We start from the raw sequence: 13,527 nt of genomic DNA, 5'->3' as shown, positions 1-13,527 counted from the left end.
CATCTCCCTCCTTCAGGACCCTGGAGAGCGGCCGCCGCGCCCTTGGGACCCGTGCCCCACCTCGCGCTCATCGCCCCCTCCTGCGCTTCAACCCGCTGTCACTTTTATTAGCTGCTTCCCGCCTCCACCTTCATTTTTCTTGGCTGCCACCAATCTTGTTTTTCAAAAGCAGATTAAATTGCCCTTTTGTTTTTCTTGAGGGGGCTGTTTGGATTGGCTGAGTTAGGTTCCGGTTTGTAATTACACGAAATGTGAAGGGAGCAAGAAGTTTGAGAGCTTCTCAAAATGATTGGGTTTGAGTTTCTCAAGCTCCCTCAGTTTCTCAAAAATGAGAACCTTAACAAGGCATGTGACCTTAAAAGTCACTGAGTTTAATCACTTTGCTTTATAATAAAAAAGATAAATTCAAGGAATAAAGAGACTTTCAAGGTTAGCCATCAAGTTAGTTGAAAGGCAGAATATAGAACCCTGAGTTTCTGGTTTCTCAAGTAATATTCCCTCCCAGTTTCCAATAAAATAGTGGTTTTACCTCCACTGTAGCTGCTTATATCTCCTGTGCAACAAGTGGAAAGACTTGTGTTCCATGGAATCCCACATAATGTGGAAAGGGAGACTGCAGTGTACACTTAAGGACCCCACCCCCACACTTGTCTCCCACCCCACACTACCCAGCACAACTAAAGCCAAAGGCAACCCCTTTTCCCCCACACCCTTCCTGAGGTGAGTATGAGATACCTCAATCTTCTACCACAATCCAAATTTCTCATAAACTGCTAGGTACTAAGACCAACTTATGTACCTCTGGCAAGTAAAGACCCCAATTTGGGAGGTGGGAGAATTAAAGATGTCAGAAAGGCAAAGAGCAAAAGTTCCAAAAGTAAACTATGAGATTTGTATCCACATTCTAAAGAACCAAGATATGTGAATGGAGATCCTACCATACACTTTATCTTTACTTGCATACCAGCCCCCTGGAAATGTTAACATTCAGATTCCAATGCCAACTCTTGGGATAGAGTCTGAGATTCTGCATTTCTAACAAGCTCCTGGTTATTAGAGAAGTGGGTGGGGGTGGGAGGGTTGTAAGGAAGTCAGAGGAGGAGAAAGAAAGGATGGAAAGAGACGTGGAGAGGGTTGAGAATCTAACCAAAAGCCTTTCTTTTTGCTCTCACCAACCTTCCCCAAAAGTAATGCCTCAAAAAATAAATGGCACTAGATGCAAGTTTTCTTTAGTGTAAATGAACCCAACAGTAATGGTGTGCTAGTTTTGTTTCTCTTCCTCCCTCTCCTTTGCCCTCCCCCATCCATTGGCTCTGTACAGCTCCCAGATTTTCCAGCTGCGCCCAAACTGCTCAGCCTCCTTTCTGACACGTTCTCTGGTCTCACGAGGTTCTTCTCTCAACTTCTCCGCGGACCCCGTCCTGAAGGTCCCCATCAGTGCCCGGAGTATCTCCTTTCTGCTTTCTGCTCTGCCATCAGTTGGGCTTTCTACGGGGCACCTACGAAGGCCAGGCCACCTACTCCTGCTAGTTGCAGCTATGGCACTGCCCAGAAGACCCCAAGGGGGACACCTGACCAGGGGAGAGGCTGCCAGTACAGAGCAGAGATTACCCTTGAACATGCCGGTGAGTACCGTGTTTCGAACAAGCCCCACCCACCGCAGACTTCGACACCTACCACCCTCAACAATATACTCTCAGTTCCTTTCTCAACCTGACCGATCCACTCCTAAAGGGGCCAGCAAGCACCCCACCAATAAAGGTGAGAGGGGGTGGCATGAGACAGAGTTCAGCACGGTAGGTCCAAGAAAGGTCATAGGTGACTCTTCTGAAACCTCCGTGTCCCAGGGACCCTAGAAGCTATAATTCCTGACCCATTTCCTTTACAGGGTCAATGCAATCTAGAGGTGGGGGAGGGGTGCTCTCCCTCGTCGAAATTGCTCCTCAAACTCTGGTTTCCCCTAGCGTTGCTCTCCTCCTCCGGATCTTCCCAGCCTCCTCCAGAAGCGCCTCCGCCCCCTCCTCGCGCTCCCACGCCTTTGCCCTCTCGGCTTCTGCAGGCTCTGGAGGGAAGAGAGGAAATGACGTGATGTTATTTTTGTCAGGTCAGCTTTCAGCTTCAGTTTAGCCCCGCGAGCTCAACAGCAAGGCCGCTAGGACCAACTGAGAGGCGCTCGGGAGGGTACACCCAAGCGGCACTCAGTGGCTGTAGAGCTGGGCTAGGTTTCCCCTCGACCCTGCGGGTGCCCCCTCTTTCCCCCGGATTCGGGAATCCCTTGGGGACCAAGGGCAGCTGTGGAGGTTCTCAGCGGGGTCCAAAGGAGGGAGTTAGCGCCCTCCACCATCCACACACCTCCAACCAGGTGGGGCCTCCTGCTCCAGCAGGCCGGAGATGGATAAGAGACCCTTTCAACTGAGAGTTAACCGCAGGCGGAGGGGGCACCGGGTGAGGACGGGCAGAGCTCCGAGAAGCACCCTAAAGCAAGGGAGAAGGTAGGAAGCTGCCCTCCACCGGCTGGGCAATTCTTAGACTCTCCAGAGACGAGCACCTTCTCCGCTCAAGGCGCAACCGCGGCACAATCGCGCGCGCACACACACACTCTCACACTCCACTCTGCGCCCTTCATTCACAAGGTCCGAGCACGCAGTCCCGAAGGGTGGAGTCTCCCTCGACTCCCGAGAGCTGTAGTCAAGCGGTGGCAGAGGGAGGTTTTGCCCACGCCCTCCGCGCTCTCTAGACAGCGCACGAACACTCTGGGTACTTCCTAATCCTGGGCTAGAGAAGCGGGCTCTGGTCCGAGAGCAGATCGTGCCCCGCGTGGGGCCTGGAGAGACACCCCACCCTCTAACCCCCGCCGCAGTGGAAAGCCCGACCGCCAGAGGGAGGCTAGAACTAGGGTTACCCGGCCCGGAGGGGCGATTGAGGGGGCGGGGAAGAGGCCGAGCAAAGGGTGGGAAAGGGAGAAAGAAGAGAGCGAGAAGAAAGGCGGAGAGCCAGAAGAAGCGGAAAGCGGGGCGAGCAGTCGCAGGCATAGTAAGGACCTCACTTGGAATTATAATAAAAATAAGGCACACGCGGGACGCATGCGCATGGCTGACTGAGACTAGCTGGCTGGAGCTTCCACCCCGGCTCGCGGGGTGGACCGTGGAATCGTGAGTACACCGTTTCCTCAATACCCCCTTCTCCCTCTGGAATTCCCGAGACCTCGGGAGGGTCAGTGGCCCTAACCAGTGGGGCACCCACGATAGTCAAGAAAGAGAGAGTGCTGTCGTAGTCGCTGCTTTTGGTGGGAGGGGGTGTGGGTCGGTCGCCCAGTCTTAGAGTCCAAATCCCATCAGTTAGCATTTGAGTATATCTGGGTTTAGAGTGTGTCTCTGATGGAGGGGAGCGTCCATCCGCCACGATTGATTTGTACTTGGGCCACCCAGGCGTCCACACGATTTAACCTCAGTGGCCTGGGGGGTCAGTGAGTGGGTGGCAGGCGCAGGAGCCGTGTCAGTAAAATCTAAAATGCGTATTGACACAAAGTATTTTTGGGAAAGTCCAAGCTGATGAATTGAATAGGGAGAAGGAGGAAAAAAAGCAACGAGGCGCCGGAGGCGGGCTGTTTGAGTGCAGGTGGGAAGGAAAGAGGAGGCACTCCCTGAATTGCCGAAATCTCCCTTTAGGAGAAGTGCAACTCAGGAGAGACACCCGAGGAACCGGGCCTGGAAATGGGTTCCCACTTGCGAACCCAGAGTGGCTGATTAGTTGGCATTTATGCTCTTGAAAACCGAATGGACAGAACTGCCCCCCACCCCCGCCCTTTGACGATGCCAAGGCATTTAAGATGCGGATGCCGCGGGGATTTTTCTTGAACCGATCGGCACTGTTGACTGACTTTTCCATACTCTCTTAGCTGCGCTCGGGAAGTTGTAACGAGTCTAGGCGCCCGGGCTGCGAAGACTGGAAGGTGGGAGTGGGCGGGCGAGGAACCTAAGGGAAGTTGGCGCACCGGAAAGGAGCGGGGTCGCGTTAGGGGGCGGGGAGAACAGTAAGCGGGGCTTCTCCCCTCCCCCCAACTTTGTGGGAATGGACTGGGGAGCGGCCTTGGAAGAGGTGGTGCACCGAGATAAGAGTGGGCGTTTGCGAGGGAAGACTTAGTGTTTCGCGGCGTTTCTGCTTTGGTTTGGTGGGAGTGGGAGAGTCGGTATTTTAGTTCTGCTCAGCGACACCACCCAGCTTCTGGGAAAACCAGGGGGCGAGGTGGGGGGGTGCATGGGAGAGATGGGAGTGGAGACCTGCGAAAGACTAGAGTTGCGAACCTTCGGGACTCTCCCGCATCCCGGGATAACCCAGGTGAGTGTCCAGGACCCGCCAGCGACAACAACAGTCGCTGGATGCTGAGTTTAAGAGTGCTCAGGGCTCTGGCGAGTGGGAGCCCTGGGGAGAAATTGCTGCACCCACGCCCCACGCGGGGGACGGAGTGAAAGTGATTGCAGCGTTTCTGTCCACAAGGAGGAGCGTGCTGAAGAGAAAAAATCCTCATTTTTCCTTAACGGAATCTGGCGAGGGCCAATTGGTCTTTGTCCACCCTCCCCCATCTAGGACGGGCTGGAGTTGTGGAGGGTTTCCGCTGGCTGTCCCAACTGCAGCGAGCCCCTTCCGAGGGGACTGGTCTCCCTAGCCCACCGGCCAGGAGGCAGTCACTTGCCCACCGGGGTTCTGCGCTGACCCCTGAGTGTGGCGATAAGGGAACTCCTGCACCAGTCTTTAGTTACCTTTACTGTGTCAGCGCTCCTCCTCAGGCTCAGATCACAGGGTTTCCTTTCAGGTTTGTCTTCGTTTTACTTTTAGTGGATCCAGGCTATGGATTGACTAAACTGTTTGACTCCCCAGACTTGGCATGAACACTTGTAGTAAATGACTATCTGTCAATTCTTATTTTTTACTCGTTATTTAATTTCCTACTGGACTTCATCCCGTTTGTCTTTTCTTCACTGAGTGGCATCTTTTATATCAAGTATGGGCAACACATGCCAAAGGCAATGTTGCCTAATGGATTGGGGTTCTGGGTTAAATATGTTGATTCAAATCCCAGTCTAGCAGCATGACTTTAGGTAAATCGCTTAATCTCTCAGTGCCTTAATTTTAGCATGCATTAAAATGGAGATAATTAAAGGACCTATTTCATAGGGCCGCTGCCGGCATTCAGTAAATTAATATAGTAGGCCTCTAGCAGATACAAAAATATTCAGGAACAGAAGGCATATTTTTGTGTGCTATAGGTATGCATACTGATAGAGGAAATGTAAATCAAAATTAGAAAAGCAGTAAATGTTTTCTATGTCGAGATCTAAATTTAAATCATTGCATTTCTACATCATCTAAACTGTATTTCAAATTATGAAATATTTATGTGCAAATTTCAAACAGCACTTTACAAAAATTATCTTTACCTTTCAAAATATTTCACTTTCTATAGTAGCTGTGCATGAAAAATACACACTAGGTCATATACAGAAAATCTAGTACAGAATCAGGGACCTTATTAAAATATAGCACCTAGTCAATTTTATTTAAGAAAACCTGAAAATTTATCTTAGAAGCCAGAAATGCTAACTTCACTAAGGTAACTGCAAATCTTTTAGCTTAAATATCCTTTATATCAAGAATATAAAATCATAAATTAAGATTCCTTATTCCACCTCTTCCCGCTTTACAGATGAGGAAACATTCAGAGAGGTTAGCAGTCCAGCCAGATATCTCCAACTAAACAGGAGCTAAAATTGGATTAGAATTAGGTCTCCTGACTCACTCCCCAGGGCTCTTACACACCACATTGATGATTTCCTGTTTACAGATTTATAAACCTTTAACAAATAGGAAATCAGAAGGTATTATGCAAGCTTATATTATCTCCAACACAAGGGAGACCAGGATGGAATGTGACTACTGTTGTCCCCAAATTTCATCATGGTCCCTCACAGTAAACATGACAGCATGACTTGCCTTCAGTAAAGTAAGGTCACAGATCAAGTTAGAGGCAGAACCAGAATTTGAATTTAGGGTCCTATGGGAGTATGAAGTTGTTATATATTCTGTTAGTCCCTTGTAGCAGTTTTACATTAGAAACCATTTCTGAAGCCTTTTTAAATTATTAAAATCTCCTTCCTGCTGACTTTGAAAGTAGTTCCTGTAAGAGTTCTTTGGGAAAAACCTTCAAAATTACACAGAAGATTTTATTATCCCAGATCTTGTAGACAAGCAAGAATGAAAGAGAGGGGGAAACTCTTATTTTAATGCAATGTGCTGGTTACCTGTTTTATTCTAGGCCCTTGTTCCTCAAATCTTTCATTTCTGCAAGTGGCAGTCTAATGATATTCACCTTCTATGGACAGATGCAGTGAACGCTGATGGTCCAGCCTTCACATGAGCAGTTTAGGAATTACAAGGAAGAACCTTTCAAGGAGCATCTGGCCATACAAAGTTATTTATAGGAATGCTGTGTCTTTCAGGAAGGCACTTCTAGGAATTTTGCTTGCATCCTTGAAGAAGGAAATCAGTTCACTCCATTGTGTCAAATGGATATCTCAGCCTTGATTTTGCACCTCTGAATATCTACTTGTTCTTCGACAGAAATACAGGGCATTCAGCAGGGAGTGACTTATTACCATGCTCCCAAGCCAGTTCAGCAAAACTGATTTTGAAACCACATGTTTAAAGCCAGATCCTAATATGATTATCATGTGAATCACTGTCTAATTGGGAATATTTCAGATTGGTTTTCAGTGTACCACCAGGTGACTCACAATGCGAACTTCTATTCAAAACATACAGCATCAGTCAGCAACTAATAGGTTCACTCTGAGTCAGAGCTGAGCATTTAGTGCAATCAGGGTGAGTCACTGACTAACTGGCATATCTGAGATGGTCCCTGAATGTTACCTTGACAAGCTCAAGAGTTTAGAAAACACTACATAGGATGACTCAGTTCATAGTACAATTGAATGGGCTTTTATAACGGTCATTCACAATAAGGTTTAATATGATTGAATGCTCAAGGTAATATTGCATGACTATGAACTCATAGAATAAACTACCTTGACTCTAATCTAGCTGATTAAATTCTAGCTATTTTACATGGGGAATCTTTTGTGAAATATGAGTAACATGTCCCATTGCCCAGCAGTGATATTTTACTTATTTCAGTGATTACTAAAGCCAGTTGACCTTTCTACTTTGAGTACTTAGTTTCTAGTTATTAACTAATTTACTCTAAATTTGTAAAATCCCTCTAACATCTGGATTTCAGACAATCACCTCATGCAAAGATACCCAGCAGTCTTACTCCCTGAGGTCCTGGGTTGACTACATGTGTCTTCGCCCAACAGTGAAATAGAGAACACTTTGTTCTCTGGCTTAACTTGTTTGTGCCCTCATCACTTCTGATGCTAATTGAACAGTTTTTACTCAAGAGCTAGGCCAGAAGTGTATGATGCTGTTTTAGCTATAGTAATGTCCGGCATTTCTAACCCACCTAAGACTGTATGGCAATGTCAACACAGATTTATACAGTTGTTTCATTTATGCAAGACAGTGGAAAGAATTATGAAACCTGCGCATACCCCACCCTTGTAAATGACTTTTTTATCTTGGGGTAGGGTGATAATGAGATTTAAGGGACTATAGATTTCCTAATTTATGTGAAAATCCTATTCATAATTAGGGGCAGCAAGTCAGTAACCAAGATTAGAGTACTGTTTTAAAAGGACAAGTCTATTTTTCTCCTTATACTTTGATGCCTCTAAGAAAATCCCAGATATATGGACTTTACCACAAATGCCTTTATTGTAATTCCACAAACATCTGTTTTTAGAGAAAACATAGACAAGAATTCTTGTATCTCCTGCCATAAGAAAGAGAGAAATGTCTTTGCATTTAATGGGGACTATAAATAAGGAGTTCATTTCTTCCTGACCATGGAATTCCTGACAAATTCAATTCCTTAGGACTCTTTAATAATTAGTTAGAATAGTTATCCAACTGAATCACAGTTTCTACCTAAGTTTGCTAATTTTAGGAAGTATAGGTATTTTTGTAAGATTTATGGTTGTTTTTGCTTTGAATTGTAACTTAAATACTTTAACTGTACAATTTACTCATCTTTACAATTGTATAACCCAGGTTCCCAACATCTAGATCAGGGTTTTCTCACTTCAGCACTGTTGACACTTTGAGTCGCAAACCTTATTGCCAGGGGAGTGACCTATGCGTTGTAGAATGTCGAGCACAATCCCTGTCCTCTACCAACCAAATACCAGTAGCATCTCCCGAGATGTGACTACCAAAAATGTCTTCAGATACTGCCAAATATTTCCTGTGGTGTGAGGAACAAAATCACTCAACCACTGCTCCAGATCAAGATAAAGGATTTAGCCCAAGTCCATAAAACCCCTCTTATTCCCTCCCAAGCCATACTTGCTTCTAAGTTATCAAACCACATATTAGTTGTGCCTGATTTTGAACCTCATATGGAATTATGCAATAAGTATATTTTGCATGAGGTTTTTTAACTCAGCATTATGTTTTTGAGACTGACTCATTTTTCATGCTGTGCAGTGTTCCTTAGTATGAATACACCATGGTTCATTTATCCATTCCATCACTGAAAGACATTTGAATTGTCTCCCATGTAGGACTATTAATGAATAATGCTAATATGAACATTCTTATTCATGTCTTTTGATAAACTTAAACCTTTGTTTCCATTGGATACTGAGCAGTAAAATTGCTGGGTAATAAATAAATCCAGTATAACAGCCTTATTAGATACTCTCAGTTTTCAAACTGTTTGTAACCCCCAAGCCATTTATTCCCCTGTTGGCAATGAATATTACTTCACATCCTCACCAGCACTTAGTATTGTTCGCTTATTTAATTTCTGTCATCTGGTGACTATGCACAGTATGTTATTATGATTATACTTTGTAATTCACTGCTTATAATGATGTTGAGAACCTTCACCTGTCTTCTGCTTTGCCCAGTTTTCTGTCAAACTGTTGAGTGTTAATGTCATAATAATTCTCTTTAAAATGGAGAATATCTAATTGATACTTTTGAATATTTAAACTTTCTAATTCAATTCTCCATGTACTCACCACTTTTGTTCATCTAATTCTTAGCTATTAAATCCAGTGTTGAGAATTTTATGAACTTGTATCCGTTATTCATTTTTCATTATTATCATTTTTCTTTATTTCTGTAGAATGAGGTAATGTTGATTGACATCACTATATATTTTCAGAGCTGTATGCTCACAAATATAAGAATGTATGTCCTCACAGTGTATGCACAATCAAAAAACCAGTAATCTTCCACCATTGCCCACTGAACCCACTTGTTCCTCCCAATCAACCCTTTCTTGGGCCTCAGTTCTGCTTCAGATTTCAAAGCTTTGTTTTGCTTTTGTCTGCTACAGTTGCTTGTTTCTTTCTATTCTGCATAAGAATAAAATCATCCCATATATTTCTTCCTCATTCTGACTCATGCCACTTACCATAATCCCCTCCAGTTCCATCAATATTGTCACAAAAGGTAAGATTTAATCTTTTTTTTTTATAAAGTTGATTAGTATCCCATCATGTGTTCGTATACATCTCGTTAACCCACTCACCTTTATTGTGCTCTCAGGTTGTTCCCATAGCCTGGCCACTGTAAATTGGGCTGTCATGAACACAAGAGTGGATATATTACTTCCAGTTAGTGCTTTTGTATTATTTAGGAGTAGAATGCTGGATCATATGGTAGATCTCTTTTTAGTGTTTTGACAAGCCTCCCATACTATTTTCTATTGACTTTTAACTAATACACATTCCCGCCAACAGAGGGTGGGACTGTATCCTCACCCTCAACAGCATCTGTGTCTAGTCTTGCTAATGTTGCCCATGCTCACAGGTATGAGAAGGTATCTCTTTGTGATTTAATTTTCGTTTCCATGATGATGAGCAATTTTTTGTGTTCTGTTAGCCATCTGTATATCTTCTTCGCAAAAGGTATCTATTTAGCTCTTCAACATATTTTTTATTGAGTAATTTGCTTTCTTTTTGTTTATTTGGATGAGTTCTTTGCAGATTTGGATAGTGACCCCTTGCTGGAAGGAAGTATGATGTGTAGAAATTCTCTTTAATTTGGTAGGATGTATTTTTGTTTTAGTGGTAGTTTCTTTATCTGTGCGAGACCTTTCTAATTTGATGTAACCCAGTCTATTTTTTTCTTTTTTCCCTTGACACTGTAGTTGACTCCTTTCAGGAGGTCACTGACCTCTGTCATGTACTGTTTTGCCTGTGAGTATTTTTTTTAAAGATTTATTTATTTATGCACACAGAACTGGTGTACAGGCCAGAGATATGGTGGGTGAGAGGATTCACCAGAGACAGAGTGGGGAGAAGAACAGGCAGATCTACTGAAGTACACTGCTGAGGGGAGCAACGGCCAGGTCAGGAGGGGTCTGCCTCACCATGTGGGTCAGCTCCTTGGCAGAGGATTGAACTCATGCTGCAGTGGCTTTGGAGAGCTTCATAATGAGGTGCTTTAACCCATTGCGCCACCAGGCAGAGCCCTGCCTGTGTGTACTTTGTGAATTTTTGTCTCACATCCAAGACTTTGATACATTTTTAATCAATTTTCCTGTAAGGTGTGGAATATTTATCTAATTTCATTATTTTGCATGGTGGCCAGCCACATATCCCAACATCATTTGTTGAAAAGACTTTGCTTTATCAATAAACAAGACTCCTTTGCTATAAATTAACTGTCCATATAAATGTAGGTTTATTTCTGGGCTCTCCATTCTTTTCCACTAATCTGATGTCTATTTTTATTCTAATACTACACTATTTTGATTACTCTTGCTTTGTAGTATCATTTGAAGTCTAGGAGCGTGATATATCTGTTCTTTTTCTCAGAATTGCTCCTATAGTCATGGTCTTCTGTGGGTTCATGCTAATTTCAGTAATATTTGCTCTGTTTCCTTAAAGAGAACTATTGGAATTTGAATAGGATTTACATTAAATTTGTAAATTGCTTTGGATAAGATGGCCATTTTAACAATGTTGATTCTTCCAATTCACAAGCACGGAAAATCTTTCCATTTCCCTATGTCTTCTATTTCTCTTAACAATGTCTTACAGTTTGTGTTGTATTTCGAAGTTCTTAATCTTTTTGATTTGTTATATATTTGTCATTTCTCTTGTAGTTTGTTGTTTGAGTACAGGAACACAAAATTTTTGTATCCTGCCACTTTACTGTACTAATTTATTATTTCTAATGGTTTTTTGGTAGAGTTTTTTAGGATTTCTTCTCTCATTTTTTGGTAAGAATTTGAGCAGGGCAAGTATTAGTACACCTTTTAAAGTTTGGTAGAACTTGCTTATTAAGCTATTAGGTCCTAGACTTGTTTTGATTACTGTTTCAATTTTCTTGTTTATTGATTTTTTTTTTCAGGTTTTAACTATCTTCTCTATGCAGTCTCAGATGACTGTGTTAGTCTAAGAATGTGGCCATCTAATCTAGGTTAATAAACTCGTAAGCATATAAATGTTCAGAGGATCCTCTTAATACCCTCTGCATTTCTAGGGTCTGTTGTAACTTTTCCTCTTTCATTTTTGACCCTATCTGTTTAGTTTTCTCCCTTTTTGTTCACTAAATTTATCTTGTTCATTTCTTCACAGAACCAGCTTTGAGTTATCTTTTTAAATGCCTTTTTTATTTCTATTTTGATTTTATTATTTCTATTCTACTGACCTTTTTTTTTTTTTTTCCTAGTCCCTTGAGATAAGAGACAAGCAGTTTATTTGGGCTCTTTTTTATTTCTTGATATGTGCTGTTTCCCATACATACTGAAAGGTTGTGTCTTCATTGTCATTTGCCTTAATGTATTTTTTTATTTTCTCTTGATTTTCTCATTAACCTAGTGATTTCTTAATAGTTTATTTTCAGGGTGTATATATTAGATGATTTCCGTATTTTCCTTTTGTATTTTATTTGTTGTTTGATACATTTATGATCAGGGTGCTAGTTAGTACAATTTAACTCTTCACGAATTATTGGTACTCATCTAGTGACTCAATATGTGGTGGTCAACCCTGAAGAATGTCCTGTATGTCCTTGAGAAAAATATGCATTCTGCTTTTGGAGGGGTACAGGATCTTTTTTTTTTTTTAAGATTTATTTATTTACACATACAGAACCGGGGTACGGACAAGATGTGCAGCGGTGGTGAGAGGATTCACCAGAGACAGAGTTGGGAGCAGAACGGGCCAACTAACAAAGTACACTGCTGAGGGGAGCAAAAGAGGTCTGAGGCATGTAGATCACTTCCCCAGTGGGGATCAAACTCATGCTGAAGTGGCTTTAGCTTCTTAGTGCTGTGCTTTAACTGGCTGCACCACCAGGGAGGGCCCTTGATCTTATAGATATCTATTAGGTCCATGTGATTTAATCCCATTGTGTCACTATTCTGTTGATCTGTTGATCTGTTTATTAGTGAAAGTGGAATTCTTACCAGGATTGTGTTTTCTCTACTGTTTTTTGTTTTTGCTTTTTTCCCCGAGTTCATAACAGTTGCCTAACATATTTTGGTGCTCCTTCATTCTGTGAGTATACATTGATGAGTGCTACGTCCTACTAATGTATTGTTCCCCTAATCATTATATGATGTCCTTTCTTGTCTCTTGTTACCATTTTTAAATAGAAGTCTATTTTATTTGCTATAAGTAGGGTTGTCTCTGGCTTCTTTTGGATCCCACTCAATTGCTAGATTGTTTTTCAACCCTTTACCTTAAGTCTGTGTTTATTTTGGAACACAGGTACATCTCCTGGAGACAGCAGAAAGTTGGATTCTCAGTCCTAATTCAACCAAATACTTTTCTTTTAATTTGGTGTGTTTAGTCCATTAACATTTAGAGTGATTATTGATATATGAAAATCTGTTCCTTTATTTTGTCCTTAATTTTCTGGTTGTATTTTTTCTTTTCCAGTTATTTGACTATGTTCCTCAATTTGACATAAATACTAATATTCCTTTTATTATTTCTTGGACAGAAGGTCTAGCTATTGTAACCTCAGTTTCTGTTGAGAAGGCCTTTCTTCCTCTCTCGTATCTAAAGGAGAGCCTTGCAAAGTAGACTAATCTTGGCTGGCAGGTTTTCTCTTTAAACCTGTCAATCACATCATTCCATTCTCTCCTGCCCACAGTGATTCTTCAAAGTAGTCTGATATTATCACAGTCAAGATTCCTTTATAGGTTATCTGCTTCATCCCTCTCACCAATCTCAATATTTCTTTGTCTTGCATTATTGAAAGTTTCACAACTGCATGCCAATTATGCAGGTCTCACTTTGTTTAGGTACCTTGGCATTCTTTAATTGGTACATTATATTTACTTTTCCAGGTTTGGGAAAATTTCCCCTATTATTTCTTTAAATTTTCTCCATTCCCCTCTATCGCTCTTCCCCTTGGGGGATACCCATTACTCTTATATTACCT

At 42.5% G+C, this 13,527-nt stretch overlaps 1 protein-coding gene across 1 annotated transcript in view; it reads left to right on the top strand.

The window, feature by feature from the left end:
* Positions 1 to 13,527, top strand: part of RGS20 (regulator of G-protein signaling 20) — a 99,263-nt gene that overhangs the window by 29,554 nt on the left and 56,182 nt on the right. The window contains 3 exon segments of the mRNA XM_012722815.1: positions 1,322 to 1,426; positions 1,428 to 1,600; positions 8,262 to 8,280. Of these exon segments, the coding sequence (XP_012578269.1) occupies positions 1,322 to 1,426; positions 1,428 to 1,600; positions 8,262 to 8,280 (297 nt within the window).

Source organism: Condylura cristata, unplaced genomic scaffold, assembly GCF_000260355.1.
Source record: "Condylura cristata isolate star-nosed mole 26May11 unplaced genomic scaffold, ConCri1.0 scaffold00009, whole genome shotgun sequence".
In the NCBI taxonomy this organism is placed as follows: Eukaryota; Metazoa; Chordata; class Mammalia; order Eulipotyphla; family Talpidae; genus Condylura; species Condylura cristata.
The sequence above is the reverse complement of the archived record's forward strand: the minus strand, read 5'-3'. Positions and strand labels throughout refer to the sequence as shown.